Source organism: Rhinoderma darwinii, chromosome 5 (assembly GCF_050947455.1).
Source record: "Rhinoderma darwinii isolate aRhiDar2 chromosome 5, aRhiDar2.hap1, whole genome shotgun sequence".
Lineage (NCBI taxonomy): Eukaryota > Metazoa > Chordata > Amphibia > Anura > Rhinodermatidae > Rhinoderma > Rhinoderma darwinii.
In genome coordinates, this window is record NC_134691.1 from 324,117,047 (window position 1) to 324,135,713 (window position 18,667).

Below are 18,667 nucleotides of genomic sequence, written 5' to 3' on the forward strand. Positions count from 1 at the left end.
TTTGGTGTAGTTCCCAAAAAAGAACCCGGCAAATATATAATTTGTCTTTCCCTGTGGGTGATTCAGTCAATGATGGCATACCTCGGGAGGAGGCGGTTGTGTCTTATATGTCCTTCGACTGGGCTGTTCAGGTGATTTAGAAGGCGGGCCCTGGTGCCCTGTTGGCTAAGTCCGATATTGAATCTGCCTTCCGCCTCCTCCCTGTACACCCTGACTGTTTTCATCTGCTTGGTTGTCAATTGGATGGGCTATATTATGTCGATCTTTGTTTGCCTATAGGTTGCTCCATATCTTGCCGTTATTTCGAGATGTTTAGCACCTTTCTGGAATGGGTGGTGAGATCGGAGTCTGGGAATTCTGCCCTATTGCATTATCTCGACGATTTCTTGTTCGTCGGTCCTGTTGATTCACCGGTTTGTTTATCTACGTTAGAATGTTTTCGTTATTTCATGTCCCTCTTTTATGGGTAGAGTTTTTTTGCGTCGTCTATCGTTAGCGACGGCGGGAGTTAAGCAGCCTCATCATTTTGTGTGGTTGTCTGCAGCCTTGAAGGCTGATTTGCGGATGTGGAAAACTTTTTTGTCAGAGTATGACGGGCTCTCATCTTTTCCTGAACGTAAGAAGTGCAATTCTGATTTTGAATTGTTCACGGATGCGGCCGGGTCTTTGGGTTATGGTGCGATTTTTGGTTCAAAATGGTCAGCCCACCATTGGCCCCCGGGATTGGGTAGAAATAAGCCTTACCAAAAATGTGACACTGCTTGAGTTATTCCCGATCGTTGTGTTCCTGGAGATATGGGGCAGCGATATGCGTAGTAATAAACGGATATTGTTTTGGTCCGATAATGAGAGTACTGTCGTGGCAATTAATAAACTTACCTCAGGTTCTCCGCCAGTCCTGGCATTATTAAGGCATCTTGCTTTTCTGTGTTTATCTTTTAATATGGTTGTTAAGGCACGTCATGTGCCTGGTGTATGTAACAAGATTGCTGATTTTTTATCTCGTTTCCAGTGGCATCGTTTCACGGACCTGCACCCTCTGGCGGACCTGGAGGGTTACCCATGCCCCTCTTTCCTTTTGGATCTGCCGGTGAACATTTAATTCCATTGGTCCAGTCCTCGGTTGCTCCTGCGACTTGGAGCAGTCACGGTAAGGCTTGGCGCGAATAGTTATCTTGCGCGGAGGGTGATGTACCTCTTTCTCCAGAATTGCCATGGCATTACAGTCGCTTTCTTGTCTTGGTTGCAGGATAAGGGTGTGTCCCCGGGAGTTGTTCAAAAGCGGTTGTCGGGTGTAGCTTTTGCGTTTAAGTTGTTGGGTTTGGCAGGTGCCACTAAGAGTCCGGTTTTTTCTTTGGTACTACAGGGATGAAAAAAGGCAAAGTCATCGGTTGATATGCGTAGGCCAATTTCCTTCTCTCTCCTGCAGCAGCTAGTAGATAGCACAGCACTACCTGCACGTCCTTGTATGAGATTTTATTGTTTCAACGTGCTTTTATGTTAGCTTTGGGTATAGACGAGTCAGTTTCCCCTTCGCGTGTGCGGGTAGCGGGCCTTCTCAGGCTGGATTCACACGAGCATGTTCGGTTCGTAAAGGACGGAACGTATTTCGGCCACAAGTCCTGGACTGAACACACTGCAGGGAGCCGTCTCCTAGCATCATAGTTATGTACGACGCTAGGAGTCCCTGCCTCGCTGCGGGGCAACTGTCCCGTACTGTAATCATGTTTTCAGTATGGGACAGTAGTTCCACGGAGAGGCAGGGACTCCTAGCGTCGTACATAACTATGATGCTAGGAGCCCGGCTCCCTGCAGTATATTCGGTCCGGGACTTGCGGCCAAAATACGTTCCGTCCTTTAAGGACCGAACATGCTCGTGTGAATCCAGCCTTAGTGAGGATGTTGTGTTGCTGCCTGATTTGGTTAGAGTTAGGGTTAGTCGGTCAAAAACGGATATATATGGGCAGAGTTCTTGGTTGTCCATTTTTGCTCCACGTCGATGGTACACCTCTTTACAAATGTTTTAAAAAAAATGTTTGGGCCTCGCTGGAGTTAATCCGTCTGAATTTGGTACCCACTCATTCTGCATTGGCGCGGCGACGGTAGCAGAGGCTGGGGGTATGTCAGATTCGAAGGTTAAAAGGTTGGGTCGTTGGAAGTTGGACGCTTTATGGCGATATGTTCGTCCTCATCTGTTGGCTTGATAATTGTTTTTCTTTTCTTTTCTTTCAGGTTTCAAGAGGCCTATGGTGTGGCTGCTGGGTCACTCCTACATTTATTGGGCCGCACAACGGGCTTCATATCGGCCTGGGGGTAAAGGTTTTAGGGGACTTAAATGGCTCCAGGTTCTCCCTGAAGTTTTTGCCTTGAGCAAAGTTACGCACGGGCCTACGGTTTTGGTGGTGCATGCGGGAGGAAATGACTTCTGCTCGGTTAGAGTGGCTGAGCTCATTTCGGTTATGAGGGCTGATTTGGATCGCTTTTCCACGTTTTTCCCTCAATTGATCATAGTGTGGTTAGAAATAGTCCCCAGAGTTCTTTGGAATGGTGCTCGCAACCATTTGGCCATAGAAAGAGCAAGACGTATGATCAACATGCGGGTGTCTCATCATGTTCGGTCCAAAGGCGGGGTAGTGATGCGTCATCGCCAGTTGGAGGGGGATAACAAGGGTTTGATGCTGCAGGATGGTGTCCACTTAAATGACATAGGTCTGGACATCTTCTTGTCAGGTCTTCAGGATGCGATTGATAGGGCGCTTTGGCTGGTGGGGGTAGGAGCTTGGTATAGGGGTACACCTCACTCCTGTGGCGGTGTGGAGGGACCTTGTCCGTTCAGGCTAGGGTCTATGGGAGAACAGCCGTTTTTATTAATATCCCGGTAGTTAGGAGTTGTGTATTAATAATATCATTACTATTGTATCATTTTGTAATCTATATTTCTACCTAAAAAAATAGTACAAAATCTGTGGAGCTGCCATATTTTATCAGTAAATTCCTCCCAGTGCATCAGAGCATTTTGCAAAGGCTGACTCTGTCCCTCATAGATGCCTTATGGGTAAATTTAGGTCTATAGGTTTAGAAAGTATAGTTTTTAACTGGATTGAAAACTTGCTCAAGGAAGCACCTCTGGGACCTGCACCTATCTCTAGAACAGGGCTCCTGATGCTTGTGATTTCCAACCAAAATAAGAAGAAAACAGCGTAGGTCGCTGAGCTACGCTGTTTCCGTAACTCCCAATGTAGTAAATGGCAGTTACAGAAACAGCGTAGAATGCGAGCTACGCTGTTTCCGTAACTACTATTCAGTTCTATTGGACTTACGGAAACAGTGTAGCTCAGCGAGCTACGCTGTTTTCTTATATGGTCGTAAATCGCAAGCATCAGCGGGAACACAGAGAGGTAGAACGAAATCACAGGCATCAGCAGGAACACAGAGAGGTAGAATGAAATCACAAGCAGCAGCGGGAACACAGAGAGGTAGAACGAAATCACAAGCATCAGCAGACTGTATGCATATGAATTGCTTAAAACCAACAGGTAGTCTAGCTAAATGAAGTAACCCTTTAATAATTAAGCACCGACACATGACTTCTGTGACAGTGGGGTTGACCCGGGGGTCGGCCACAGCTTTATTAATTTGAATAATTATTTAAATAACATGTTATTAACTTTATCAAAAATACCAACTCTAACTGACCATAACAGAGGTCAGTGAAAACCCGTATGCCTGCCTATCCCAAGGACATGTAGGTAAATACCCCTTAAAATACCGCCAGCTGGATGGGGCCTGGCCTGAGCACAGAGCTGACCGGCCGCATTTCTGTGAGGCTCCATAGTCTTTGGGGTGTTCACCTCCATCCCTGCCGCTGCACCACCCCAAACCCCTCAGCTGTACCGGGGCATCAGAGGGTCATCTGGAACCGGAGATTACCAGACTTTCCTGGAGGGGAGCTAGCTGGCCGGTGCGGCCTACTGCACCATCTAAATTTCTGGCGGCCGCCGGCACCGGAGCCTCCCGCCGCCTTCCTGATTACTATTGGGAGCTCCCACACCTAGCGACGGGGGCCCCAGGGATTGCCCCTACACACCCAAGCAGTCCTGCACCATTTTATAAATTGCGGCCTAGTCCGCGATCAGAAGCCACGGCCTAAATTTTTGGAGGCCGCTGAAACTGGAGCCTCCCACCGCCATCCTGCTGATTATTGCGACAGGGGCCCAGGGAGTATCCCTACCCACCCCAGCAGTGCCTGCAGCGTTTACCATATAGCGGCCTAGTCTGCGATCTGAAGCCACAGCCTAGATTTAAGGAAAGTTCGGGATCTGAGTCTCTTACCGCCGTCCTGCTGCTTACTGGGGCTCCTATACCTAGCGACAGTAGCCCAGAGATTGTTTCTATGCATTTCAGCGGTCACTACAGTATTTTTGAAGTTGCAGCCTAGTCCGCGTACAGCAGCCGCGGCCTAAATTTGAGGAATTTGCCGATATAGGGGCCTCCCACTGCCGGCCTACTGCTAATTGGGACATATCTCTACATTTATAGCTGTCGCTATAAAATCTACTTCATTGTGCTGCTCCATGGAATTTATGGAATCCTTGTTCACTCTGCTCACTGCTCTTCCGCTAATGTGACTTGCTTATTGTTTCAGTCAACCCACTGCAAGTTGGGGACATCCCTCCAGGGAGAACTTTTGTGCGAATGGCTGACCGAAGGAGAGTCCTCCGCTGGGGACACGCCTCTAGACTGGCAGGTCACGCGGGGATCCGTAAGACCCGGGATTTGATTGCCCGTCATTTCTGGTGGCCCACGCTGCCCAAAGATGTTATGGACTTTGTTTCCTCCTGCTCTGTGTGTGCAACTAACAAGGTCGCTCACTCCAGACCCGCTGGTCTGCTCCAGCCATTGCCTGTGCCCGATGCTCCCTGGCAGTATATAGCTATGGACTTTATTACGGACCTGCCCCTCTCTGCCGGATGCAGTACTGTCTGGGTGGTCGTGGATCGATTTTCAAAAATGGCCCACTTCATTCCTCTGACCGGTCTTCCGTCTGCTCCCCAACTGGCCAAACTGTTTATCCAACACATCTTCCGCCTGCACCGCTTGCCACAGCATATTGTGTCTGATCGGGGGGTTCAGTTCACCTCGAGGTTCTGGAGAGCCCTCTGCGGACTTCTAGGTGTGAAGTTGGACTTTTCCTCGGCCTACCATCCTCAGTCCAATGGACAGGTCGAGAGGATCAATCAAATCTTGGAGAACTACCTGCATCACTTCGTCTCTAGGCAACATGATGACTGGGTACAGTTGCTCCCGTGGGCTGAATTCTCCTACAACAATCATACCAGCGAGTGCACAAGGAACACTCCGTTCTTCATAGTCCTTGGCCAACACCCACGAATACCTCTCCCGGTTCCTGATTCATCCAAGGTACCAGCTGCTGACGCAGCCTTCAAGGACTTTCTACAAATTTGGCGGCAGACTCGATCCTCCATCCTGCTGGCGGTGGATCGTATGAAATGGAGGGCGGACACAAGGAGAAGAGAACCACCTCAGTTTCTTCCTGGCACAAAGGTCTGGCTGTCCTCCAGGAACATTCGACTAAGAGTACCGTCATGCAAGTTTGCTCCCAGGTTCCTCGGTCCTTTCTAGATCCTACAGCAGATCAACCCTGTCGCCTACAAGCTTCGGCTGCCTCCTACCCTCAAGATCCCCAACTCCTCCATGTTTCTCTCTTGAAGCCAGTGGTTCTGAACCGCTTTACCAAGACTCCAAGCCCTGCTGTTGCCTCCAGCGGCCCTTCAGACACCTTCGAGGTTAAGGAGATCTTGGACATTAAAAAATTAAGAGGAAGAACCTTTTATTTAGTAGATTGGAAGGGGCTTGGTCCAGAAGAGAGGTCCTGGGAGCCAGAGGAGAATCTCAACGCTCCTACCCTCATCAAGAAGTTTCTCTCTCGTTCTTGTCCCAAGAGGAGGGGGCGTAAGAGGGGGGATACTGTAACATCCGTGGTCGCTGACCACGAACTCCTTCCATCCAGTCGACGCCCTTCTCTCAAGAGATGTCTGCACATACGGCCGTCCTGCTCCACTATGACCACCAGGGTGCGCTCACAAGCTCAGTCCAGACTTAAGAAGCATGTTGGTGATTTGAGCTAATTGCTCCAGAGCACCCTGGGCTATAAGAAGGTCCCAGCCCCATCCTCCCACGCCTGAGCCTTGTTGTTGTATCACTAGTCTGTCTTGCAAATGACCCCCTAGTGTTTCCTGCTCCCAGTGTTTTCCTGTTCCTGTATCCTGAATCTAGTGTCATGCTTGCTGTAGCCGTGCTGTACTGTATTCTACGCCTGACCTGCCTCTCCACACCGGACGTCCACCTGCTGCCAAGTTCCTGCCTAGCCTGCCTCGCTACTATCTGAGCTGCCACAGGTACCCTATACGAACTATAAACATTTACCTGCGTCCTGTTGGCCAGCTGCCATACCGCCAAGACGGTACGGCCCAGTGGGTCCACGAACCAGCCGTGACATCTTGTCTGCATGAGCGCTATGACCAGAAGCCGCAAGAGGGTCTCCATGAATGTACCTAACACACCTAGCCAAACTATTCCTGAGATCTTTCGCTCCCAGAGGGTTTCAGGCAATATGCCGAATCCAGGATCACCCGCCTGTTCCTCTGACTCAGCAACCAAAGACTCTGCTCCTAAGAGCCCTTCTGCTTCATCCACAGAGGACCCCAATTCTGACCTATTCTCCAGAATTAAATCCTTGTTCAGAGAGGAATTGCAACAAGCGGTGGCTGAATTTACCAAACAATTTCAGGATATGGCACAGTGAGTGTCTGATGTGGAGGAAAAAGCGGCTGAGCTGGTAGATGCTGTAGCAGAAGATCACCAACGACTCGATGATCATGAGTCTCAAATACATCAGGTGGAACTCAAATTAGAAGACCTTGAAAATAGGTCCAGACGAGCCAACTTACGAATCAGGAGTCTCCCTGAAAATGTTACAGCACTGCAAGAACCGGCTCTCACTCTGTTTAAAGCTCTCCTGCCGCAAACTGATGCATCGACCTTCTGCATCTATAGAATTCATTGTGCCCTTGCTAAACCCAGGAACCCGAATCTCCATCTAGATGTGGTGCTAAAGCTTCATTACCCTGAGGCCAGGTATATGATTCTGTCCGCTGCTAGACGGCTATCTGCTCTCCCGGGTTTGGACCCTACTGTGCGCATATATGCTGACCTAGCTCCGACCGCTCTGGAAAAGAGGCATCAGTTCAGGCCTCTCACGCTTGCACTCCAAAAAGGCCAGATAAAATATAGATGGGGATTCCCCTTCTCCTTGGCGTTCCAGATGAATGCAAAGGACTTCCTGATAAAAACATATGCTGAAGGCGAGACCATTCTACGTGCTGAAGGGATCCCTCCAGTGGATGAGGGCAGGCCGTCATTACTTCCACAGCGGCCGATCAGAACATGGACTCGGAAGGGTCAGCCGGAGGGCAGAACCACTACAAATCGGCCAACACGCTAAGACTCTGGCAGTCCTGTAGTCGTCTAAGTTTTTCGGGATGGCTAAGTATTGCTTGGAATGTCATATACTCTGAATTTGTTGACTTCTTGTTTTATATTATATTGGTCTTCTGATGTAATATATTGTTCTTTTATGAGTATGACCCTCATTATCTCAGGTACTTGCAATATGGTCTAATTCATATAGTACCCTTTACTCAGGGATTTGAACAGATAAGAATGTTTTCATTAATGCTTAGATACTTGCTTTTAATGCTTGATAGGTGATGTGTATAACCCAAGTATTTCCACTTTTTATTTTTTTTTGACACATAGTTTTTTTTTTCCAATTTGATTTTGTTGTACTAATGTACTTAAGTACTCATACTGTTTTGTTCACACTTTGTGTTTTTTTAGGTGTCCTTGGTGCGGAAGTCATGTTACGGCTTACCTCTCAAAGCACTCATGTGTAGGGTCATAACTCATAATGTCAGGGGATTTAATTCAACTACTAAAAGACGTAAGCATTTCTTAACTATGAAACACATAAGCTAGATATCCTATGCCTCCAAGAGACGCATTTCACCTCTATGTCGCACCCCAAGTATTTCAATTCCAGATATTCCAAGGTTCATCACTCTACATTCCAGTCCAAGTGTAGGGGTGTATCTATTTTATTTAGGAATTCATTCCCCATCAATGTTACAAATTCAGTTATAGATCCTCAAGGTCGATTCATTATACTGTTGGGCACAATTAATGGGGTTACCATATGTGTAGTTAATTCTTATGCTTCTAATCATTCTCCTATCCCGTTTTTCCTCTCCATATGTGAACGGCTCCTGTTATTAGACTACACTAAACTCATTTGGTGAGGCGACTTCAATTTCACGTTAACGCCTTCTATTGATTCCACCTCAGTGGCACTCATCTGCACACGTGGTGGACTTGTCAGAAAGTCAAATGCTTTTGGAGATCGATTATGACACTTGCTAATTCAGTGATGAACACACACATAGAGCTAACCCCTGAGGTTTGCTTACTAGGGGTGAAACCAGACGTCACTTTCAATTACAGCAGTTAAAAATCGCATGAATAGAATTTTGGTTTACGACCAACTTAATGCCATTAGACAAGATACTATAACACAATTTGATAAGATATGGTCCCCATGGCTGCGAACTATGGCAGTCCCAAATCTTTCTTATTATTTAGCAATGTGATGGGTTCTATGTGTGGTGGAGGAGTGCTCGGGTCCCTATCCTTAGTCTTTGCCTTACCTATTATCAGGAATTTGTAGTTTTGGTCTACACCAGGGCTGTTTCTGTCAGGTCCGTATTTCACACCGAATAACCACCTCTGTAAATTGAAAGCTGAAGGCATGCCTGGAGAGAAGTACACCACACAGAAATGTTTGGTACACAGCTTCCCACTGTCAGCCAGGAGGAAGACTGAAAACTTTTTATTCAGAACAAAGAAACACAGAAAGAGACACATGCCTCCTCTCCAGAGATGTGGGAGTGCACAAGCCCCCCCACCGGTTTCTCAGCTGTAACTTCTCAGACTCACTCTTCTTGCATTCCAGGGGGCGGTGTCTTCCATAGGTGTGCTCGACATGAACAAAGAACTTGTTATATATATCAGTATATTACACAAAGAACTGAAATGTATATACATATGTATGATAATATTTTTCAAACAATATACATGGTAATGATCCCTGACAGTCCCCCCTAAAAATATTATTACTCTATCCCTGAGTCTTGCCTAGCAACCTACCACTGACCACTCGAATCAGGCGGGTAGGGGTTTTGGATTTCTTCACCAGCTTGAGACGAGCTACTCCTGATGAGTAACCCCCCTTTGTACCTGGACTTCCAAGGTGTCGGAGTGGTCCTAACTTTCCCTATTCTCCTCTGGATACAGGATGGTTGTCTTGATATAATCTACAAACCGCTGCTGGTTGTAATATATATAATTAATCCGGTCTACATTTTTATTAAGGGCATGGCCACACGTGGCGGATTTCCTCCGCAACTGTCCGCATCAATGCTGCACAGAATCTGCGTTGCAGATTCTGCGGCGGATCTGCCCAAAATGTGCAGTAAATTGATGCGGACTAGCTGCTGCGGACTGCGGTAAAAGTGCTTCCCTTCTCTCTATCAGTGCAGGATAGAGAGAAGGGACAGCACTTTCCCTACTGAAAGTAAACGAATTTCATACTTACCGGCCGTTGTCTTGGTGACGCGTCCCTCTTTCAGCATCCAGCCCGACCTCCCTGGATGACGCGGCAGTCCATGTGACCGCTGCAGCCTGTGAGGGAGTTCTCGGTAAGTATGAACTTCTATTTTTTTGACAGGTTGCTGTATATTGGGATTGGTAGTCACTGTCCAGGGTGTAGAAACAGTTACTGCCGATCGCTTAACTCTTTCAGCACCCTGGACAGTGACTATTTACTGACGTCTCCTAGCAACGCTCCCGTAATCACGGGAGCCCCATTGACTTCCTCAGTCTGGCTGTAGACCTAGAAATACATAGGTCCAGCCAGAATGAAGAAATGTCATGTCAAAAAAGCAAGACGCATCCGCAGCACACATAACATGTGCATGACAGCTGCGGACTTCATTGCGGAATTTAGAATCTCCATTGAAGTCAATGGAGAAATTCCGCCATGAGTCCGCAACCAGTCCGCCACAACTCCACATCATCCATTGCATGCTGCGGATACCAAATTCCGCACGGCAGCCTATGCTCCGCAGCGGAATTTTCAGCCTCGTCTAAACGAACCCTACTAAATAGAAGTGGAAGTCAATGGAGAAACGGCTCCGCTGCAGATTAACGCTGCGGAGTGTCCGCAGCGGAATTCAAGAGCAATTCCGCCACGTGTGGCTTTGCCCTAACAGTAATAATTGTCGCACTGTCACTTACTGTCCTAATGGGACTTTACCCCTGCAGATATGACAGGTCATGGGCAGCACAGTGACCTTCACCTCACACCTTCACATAAAACTCCTCAGATTGTAATTTGCAGCACCGTGGCATATTTACACACATTATAATTATAAACCTCAGACATTATAAACAATAGGGCTTCAACTAATAACATAATGCTATCACCAATCTCATGCTATCACCCTCAGGTTTCGGGTCCCATCAGTTCATTGCCAGTCCTGTACATCATCGTCCCCTTCTTCTCCTGTCTTCTGCTCTTCACTGACTGTCACCCTCAGGGTAACCCACACAATTGTGGAGTCAGACTACGTTGGTGTCCAGTGGGGGAGTTATTATTACCCCCTCCTAGCCACTTACTTATCAAAACACTTGATCCTGCTGACGGATTCACTCAGGTCTTTGGTCTTTACTTTGATCTTTGCTGATGTCATCAGGACTTGGTTTGGTCCTTCTCATCTGTCCGACACCGTCTCCTTTAGTTTACGTCACCGGGCTGTACATAGCACCTCATGCTGTGAGCCTGGGGTGAGATCCCACGTAGGCGGATTAGTGGAGTTGTATTGTGACTATCAAACCCTCCGCATCTGTACTCTTCCTCTGGCAAGTTACTTGTCTGGGTGGCCGCTTAGAATTGTGACACTGCCGTCAGTTCATGATAAACGCGTTGTACTGGCTCAGGCTGCGCCTGCCGCATCTCAGTGATGGAGTTCATCGTGTTAAAAGTCTTTTAGTTCATATTTACTGCCACTTGCTGGGGACCCCCAACTCTTGTCAATTGTTAAAATAAATACTAATCTGGTGATAACATCATCCGCATACACTATAAACGTTGTTCTAAGTACATACAATAATGTCAGGCCCTTAAATGACATCAAACACCTTTATATAAGGAAAAACTTCTCTGTTCCAATGGACAGGGCACCTAGAAGATGTGTAATTATTGGGTACATTTCATTTGCACTTGGTGATACCCTTTCAGCAGGATTTGTACCTTGATCTCAGCTGATTGCCTAGAATATTTCCACCTCACAGAAACATACACAGATTCCACATGTTTATCTGACAAGTGTCTTAAACCTATTTTTCTTACTCTAATCTGGTTCGTTCTACCTGGGAAGGCCTCTCAAGGTCGGTTCTCTTCGTGGGAGGCGGGTATGATAAGGTTGGCACCGGTCTGCCAGGACTGTTCTGTAGGCAAATCAAACAGCTCTAACAGAATTTAGCAGCATCAGCTGTAAAACCTGGGGCATACCAATTAGATCTTACCAAATCGATCCTTGCAGTCTTGGGGCATATGTGAGGTCATACACCATCAATGCAAGTGCCATCAAGAGTGCCTTGGGTGTTACCGGTTCACCTTCCCTTATCCGTCCACATTCTGTTAGAATCTGGTTCTCACGCCTTCCGCTCCCAGTTGGACTCTTCCTGTGGAGAACAAGCTTTTTCATTGTATAAACATTAATTGATCTTAATCAAATAATTAATTTGAAGAAAAACATTAACAAATAGCATCTTTACATCAAACGTTCACACTGGTCAGTAACTAAAATTTACAAACTGATTCTTCTTCTTTATATACATATCTATACATACACATATACACTGCACAGAATTCTCTGCTCTAAAATTTCCCTTTTACAACAAAAATAAACAAATAAAAATGTTTTCGAATGGGAATATTCCACTTCTGTACCTTTTATCTGACGCATGACTAATAGTCCAATGCTAAGGCTGGTCTAGAACTTTACATAAAACTTAACCTCAGTATTTAATATTCCCACAACACTTCTTAAATACAGTTATTAAACAAACTAACTTTGGGACAACGTCTAGAGAACTGCTAACATCTTATCCTTGTACAAACATCAGGTCAATACTTGGGATAACACTGTTCCCCTGTCACTTACACACAACATCTGCAGTGGGGAAGATACAGGCCGGGCTTCAGGCCCCCCTGAGAACAGGTCTACACACACGAGCACATTGTCATACACTTCTACCTCGGGTAGTTGTATGTTCTGCAGTCGCTGGGACTGTTAATCTGGCCGGGCTGCACTTTTCACAGGTACCTTTGCTGTTTTACCTATGTCATGCCGTGCGCACATCATGCCGGCTGCTACAAATCTAGTGGTGGCATTATTGTATCCAGGGACAAGCCAATTTACTGACACTTGGCTGCACATATGCTTGTTGTCAGGTCTGTCTTCTCTCGCTCTCTCAATTGGCTTACCCGATGATCCAATAAAGTTCCTACTACCAATGGGCCCATAATTGTGGGCGATGCCAAAAGCATACCTAGAGTTAGTGTAAATGTCAGCCGTCTTACCTTTTGCCAGGTTACAAGCCTCAGCGAGCACCTCCAGCTCCGCTCCTTGAGATGAACAAGAAGGTGAGAGTGGTTTCTGGGTAATTTACCTGGTGCCTCGTATCCTGTCTTGTACATACTGTATAATAAAATCTCTTTATTACAAATTTACATTAGAAACCCATGTCACATATAGATAGAACATTTCAAAGGGGTGGCGTCTTCATCCTCTAAAATAAAACCAAATGTTATACACTTCTCCACACTCATCTGATAATCTAGAACACTTTGAGAATCTCACTTTTATCAGATTCTGCAAATACTTGATTAATACAAAAACAAATTAAAAAAAATTCCTAAAAACTTTACATCAAATTAACAATGTCCAGACAAATTTTTGTTTTTTTCCTTCTCCCCCATTTAAATCTGTAAAGACCCATCTGTGAGTGACGTCACCTCTGCCTCCTGTGTAAATTTGCTGGAGGGGGATGGTCTCTTACACAATACCTCATATTGGGTGGAGACTACAGCACAGCATACCCAGTGCCATATTTACTGTTCTGGAAAGATCTGGAACCATCTACACAGAAAAACCTCAAAATTTAGGTTACTCTCATACACATTTAATCTGGATTACTCATTGGGTTCTCTTACACATTTTTAGATCTCCTGAAACCAAATTAATTAATTCAAAACAAACCAAAATTGTACCTGATCAGTCCCTTCACCATTCCCCCCTTTGTGGACTCTGCGAAAGTAATGTAGCAGAGTTCAAAACTACATCTCAACATAACAAAGTTGGGCACTAGTTTAACCCCCTGTAATGTACAACAGCCTGAAACAAAAATGACTTTTTCCTGACGAAAATACATTTGATCTTTACAATGACATAACTCATGTGTGAAATCAAAAACAAAACAATTGTAGGTAGTTATTCAATAAAACAGAAAATATAATATGTGATAACACTAATTACTGCAAACCAATAAACTGTATATAAAAATAGGGAACGGTGGGGGCACATACATGTCTCACAGTATCTATAGTTTAATACATCTGAATTAACATCAAAACACATGAAATCTGATCACATCATAACACATAAATATCGTAACTTTTATAAACAACAGCGCATGCGCAAAGAGAAGAAATTTATTTAGGTTTGTAGACATTACTGATATATATATATCTCTCAGCAGTGCATATTGAAATCCCTTCGTCTCATCAGCCCTGCAGACTGCACCCAGTCAGCCCCCCTCCTCCTCCCAAACACAGCACACTACAGGGGGGAGGGAGGGGGGGTCACACACTCATTTCTCACAGCTTCTAGTCTCACAATCTTAACACTTTCAATGCCGGCAAAACAACATACATATCTGCAATCATTCATCACACCATTGTATAGGAATTATCTACGTTCAAAACATCAAACACATAATCTGTAACAGTGTCCAATCTGTCGGCCACCATCTCTATATTATGATGACGTGTTGCTTCATCAGTGAACAGCGTTCTGTACACTAGCATGGAACCTAAAAATAGAAAAAACCACTACAAATGACAAAATTAACAAGGCGATTATTTCATACTGATTTGGTTGGGGCGGGTGTGGCCACATCAGGGGCAGGGGGGGCAGCCTCTCCCATTGGAAACACAGTGCACAGCTGTGAGGGGGGGGGGTTTCCCACCCACAATGAGGACACACTCAACATGAGGTACGGACGCCATTACCGGGCGTCGGCTGGTCCTGTTTTCTAATACACACAATACCTTTCTTATTCCTAACTTCCTGTTCTGCAAATCCCTCTAAAGCACTTTCCATCAACTTACTACCTTCCAACTTCCCTTTGTTCTCCAGAATACCTTTTGCCCAATCTCCGGCTTGCAGCCGCCCTCCTCTATGGATTCCACACACTTCCATCAATTTCTTCATTTTACTCACATACTGCTTCCCTTCTCTTCGCTTCACTAAATCATATGCCTAACAGTCTATATTATACACGTAATTTATATAACAATTTTCGGTCAACGACTCCCAGGCCTCACCGGAAATATTAAAATTCCTCAGTCTACAGCCTTCGGTCCGCCGAAATATAATTTTTATTTAGACTCTCCGGCCTCGCTGGAAATATTAAAATTTCACAGTCTAGCTCTCAGAACAAAGGAACACAGAAAGAGACACATGCCTCCTCCCCAGAGATGTGGGAGTACCCAAGCCCCCCCACCGGTTTCTCAGCTGTAACTTCTCAGACTCACTCTTCTTGCATTCCAGGGGGCGGTGTCTTCCATAGGTGTGTCCGACATGAACAAAGAACTTGTTAAATATATCAGTATATTACACAAAGAACTGAAATGTATATACATATGTGTGAGGATAATATTTTTCAAACAATATACATGTGACTCGCTGAGTTTTCAGACATATGTATTGTTTTTCTTTTTTTTTTCCCCGACTGCTTCTTACTCCACGGACCTCATGTTCATAATGTTTGCTTTTATTTAGTTCCTTTAACCCCTTGAGTACCCAGCTCATTTTGGCATTGAGGACCAGACCCATTTTTTTAAATCTGACGTGTCACTTTATGTGGTAATAACTCTGTAATGCTTTTACCTATCCAATTGATTCTGAGATTGTTTTCTCTCGACATATTGTACTTTATGTTAGTGAAAAAATTTGGTCGATAAATTCATTGCTTATTTGTGAAAAACACGAAAATTTCGAGAAAATTGTAAGAAATTATGATTTTTCCAATTTTAAATGTATCTGCTTGTAAAACAGATAGTAATACCACACAAAATAGTTACTAATTAACATTTCCCATATGTCTACTTTATGTTTGCATCATTTTTTGAACATTCTTTTATTTTTTTAGGACGTTACAAGGCTTAGCACTTTAGCAGCAATTTCTCATATTTTTAAGAAAATTTCAAAAAGCTATTTTTTTCAGGGAGTTCAGTTCTGAAGTGGTTTTGAGTGCCCTATATATTAGAAACCCCCATAAAACGCCCCATTTTGAAAACTGTGAGCTCAATACATCAGCATCTGCTGCACAAATCTCTCTGGTAGTTTGCTAAAATGTATCAGTCTGGAGTCTAGGCTGTTTAGCTCACAGAGCATTGCCTGGATTAGGTACAATTGTATCCACTTCTCAGCTGAGAGCAGGACTAGGTATGTACAAGTTTGCAGAAAAAGAGTGTTCTCATTCACTGACTGCAAAGAATGAGCTTAAAAATAGTGAGGAATTGATGTTGATGTCTTTTGTGGCTAGTTGGTGGTGTTGGAGTACACATGGATCTGCACCAGTATTTTATGTATTTGTTATTAGTTTTTCTTATATTTTCTACAGTGTTTTGATCGTTTAGAAGCTACAGGGTGTTTAATGTTGTATTTATAAAGTGTTTAATAGGACAATCCGATATTTTTATAGGTTTAAAAAAATTACCTGGATTATCTACACTGGATTTTGTCAGCCTCAGTGCAATAATTAAACATCTGGATTTTAAGGTTAGTGTGCTATTTGCAGGGTCATCATATGACTTTTAGATACATCTTATTCCTTTGGTGTTGTTTGTTGTATATCACACACTGATAGGTCGCAGACATTTGGAGAGAAACTGGACAGGAAATAAAAACTGAAAACATCCGACCATCGAAACAGGATAAAGATGCTTTGAAGTAACTCGAAAAAGGGACAGAAAATGTCGCCAAACTTGTTAGGGCTCAGCAATCCAAATTGATTGAAGAACACCAAAAAATGGAGCTCCTGGAAGAACAACAACGATATGCAGCGGTGAGACTGCAGTATAATATGGACAGGAGCCGCCATAATAGAAAGGTCTCTCTGCTCACTGATTTGTAATAAGAAAACATTTTCTTTACTGTATTCTGCTTCACCCACAGATAAAAGCAAATGTCAGACAGCGGGAAAAAGCCCAAATATCCTGGGATGATTTTGTAGCCAGAACATCAAATTATGAAGCCCTAAAGGTAACTGTTCTTATAATGATGGAAATACAACTCTTGTCGGCAGCTTCCTCCAGGATTTCTCCACTAGTGTCTACAATTGTAAAAGATAGTCCTTCATATAAATGTCACTAAGTAACAGCGCAAACGTGCACAGGAGTTCTGCTGAAGATGGAGAATAATCGAGTAGGTCCAGAGTATAAAGGAGGGTGAATTATCCACAGCTATTATCATAAACTTCTCTTATCTTATTATAGAAAGCAAAACAACTCAAAGAAGACATCCTAGAGATCTCCAGACCTGAATACATGCCTCAGAAGGGTATTTACCATGCCACAGAGGTCTACGACCCCAATACAACAGTAAGCTGAGCTGCCTCTGGTTTACCAGTGTGGGCAGAACCCAAGGTCAGATCTCCCATTGGGCATTAGGGTTAGGGCACAAGAGGCCCGGGTCTTATAGTGGGCAATGACGTCTGGTGGGAGGTGGTGCAGTAGTTTCTATTCACTACTTCTATACATGTGCTGTAGCTCTATACTGTAAGTGCTGATAGAAGATACTTAGTTGTATTGCTCTGGGTCATCAGGTATTCATGGAGCGCTAGTGCTGCCTCTTATATTTACACTGACTAGAATTCACAAAGATCTGAGAATTGAAGCTCCATCTTTGTTTGTGCAGGTGTCGTGTTGCCGGGTTTTTCACGTGCAGAGCACACCATCTAACCTTACAGGAGGTCCTCTAGCTGACACCTACCTCGTCCGTAAGAGGCTTCCAATACAAGGAGGAGCCCTGCAGAAAATCAGGGGTCGAAAATCTTTAAAATAAGCAACAACCAGTAACCAAGAATAGCGCCTGCTCCTTCACCATCTATAGGGGCAAGTTAAATGAGATTCCAATAAACATCCTGGAATCCGTTCTGTGTCATTGTCTTATTACATACAAATATTTATTTACATAGAGAGATAGAGAATCACAGCCCCCATGCTGTTTAAGCGTGGGAACTGGTGACTTTCGGGTATGGTCCCCTTAAGGGATTTACCCAGCAGTCTGAGTTCCCAGGTAGGGTGGGGTTTAGCAGGGTGTAGGGTGGGCCCTGACCCTCCCAACCTTATAAATAGTGTTTCCCATGGGAGTCACTTTCTCTTTGACTCTCCTCCGGACTTTGGAAGGAAAATTAGAGACTGTTCACCTACATACCTGGTAGAGTAGATATGGCTGATGCTGCATTGATGGCTCTCCTGAAGGAGAAGATCGATAGGGAAGGAGCTGGCTGGCTCTCTTCCCTGCTCGTTTCCAACCCTGGTCCGCCGTCTGAGGTGGCTGGGCTGGCAGAGAGTAGGCAGGCGCGGAGCTGCCGTCCCCCCTCCCGCCTGAGTCCTTTTCCTGCTCTGCCTCGTCAGAGAGGCAGAGCGCCTTCTAGAAACCCCCGGGCGCTGTCTAATACAGCTCCGGTGGCGGGGGTTGCCGTACCACGTGACCGCTCTGCATTAGCTGCAGAGCGGCGTAGGGCCCAGCAGGGGAGCGCAAGATCGCTTTCCCCTGCTGTTAGTATTAATAATGAAGACAGTGGGGTGGCTCTGGAGGCTCCTAGGGAGCAACAAGTAGTAAAGCCGCCTGGCATATAGCTAGGTGGTTTGGCCGTGGTAAGGCTGCGCCACTGCCACCTCCCCCTCCTCCCTCTCCTCCCACTGTGAGCACTGCACCACCGAACCTTAATTTAGGCACCCATAGGCAGCAAGCTCGACGGAGGGAGTGAGGTTGAGGTAGCTCCCCAGGATGAGCTAGGTTCTCAGGCCACTAACAGCTTGGATGAGCTTTTTTATTGCATGCCTGGCACGCCTACGTATGGCGCTCAAGTCCCCATTGCTGGCCAGCGTTGTGGGACCCGCAGTACATGCCAACGAGATGGGCGTTGCCTTTCCCCGTCTGCGGCTGGGTCCAGT

General features: G+C 45.4%; 1 protein-coding gene across 1 annotated transcript; it reads left to right on the plus strand.

Moving 5' to 3' along the window:
- The first annotated feature begins 5,866 nt into the window (after window positions 1–5,866).
- Window positions 5,867–17,638, plus strand: LOC142652121 (cilia- and flagella-associated protein 69-like). The gene is made up of 6 exons (XM_075827609.1): window positions 5,867–8,023; window positions 16,189–16,265; window positions 16,354–16,551; window positions 16,662–16,748; window positions 16,982–17,086; window positions 17,403–17,638. Exons 3-6 carry the CDS (start codon window positions 16,516–16,518, stop codon window positions 17,547–17,549), a joined length of 375 nt encoding a protein of 124 aa, XP_075683724.1. The 5' UTR covers window positions 5,867–8,023; window positions 16,189–16,265; window positions 16,354–16,515; the 3' UTR covers window positions 17,550–17,638.
- The last annotated feature ends 1,029 nt before the right edge of the window (window positions 17,639–18,667 follow it).

What these genes read in the sequence shown, in the direction of transcription:
- LOC142652121 (XM_075827609.1), top strand. Translation starts at nt 16,516, where the DNA reads ATGGAGCTCCTGGAAGAACAACAACGATATGCAGCG. An exon ending in AACAACAACGATATGCAGCG is followed by an intron (nt 16,552 to 16,661) that starts GTGAGACTGCAG and finishes CTTCACCCACAG; the next exon opens with ATAAAAGCAAATGTCAGACA. An exon ending in TCTACGACCCCAATACAACA is followed by an intron (nt 17,087 to 17,402) that starts GTAAGCTGAGCT and finishes TTGTTTGTGCAG; the next exon opens with GTGTCGTGTTGCCGGGTTTT.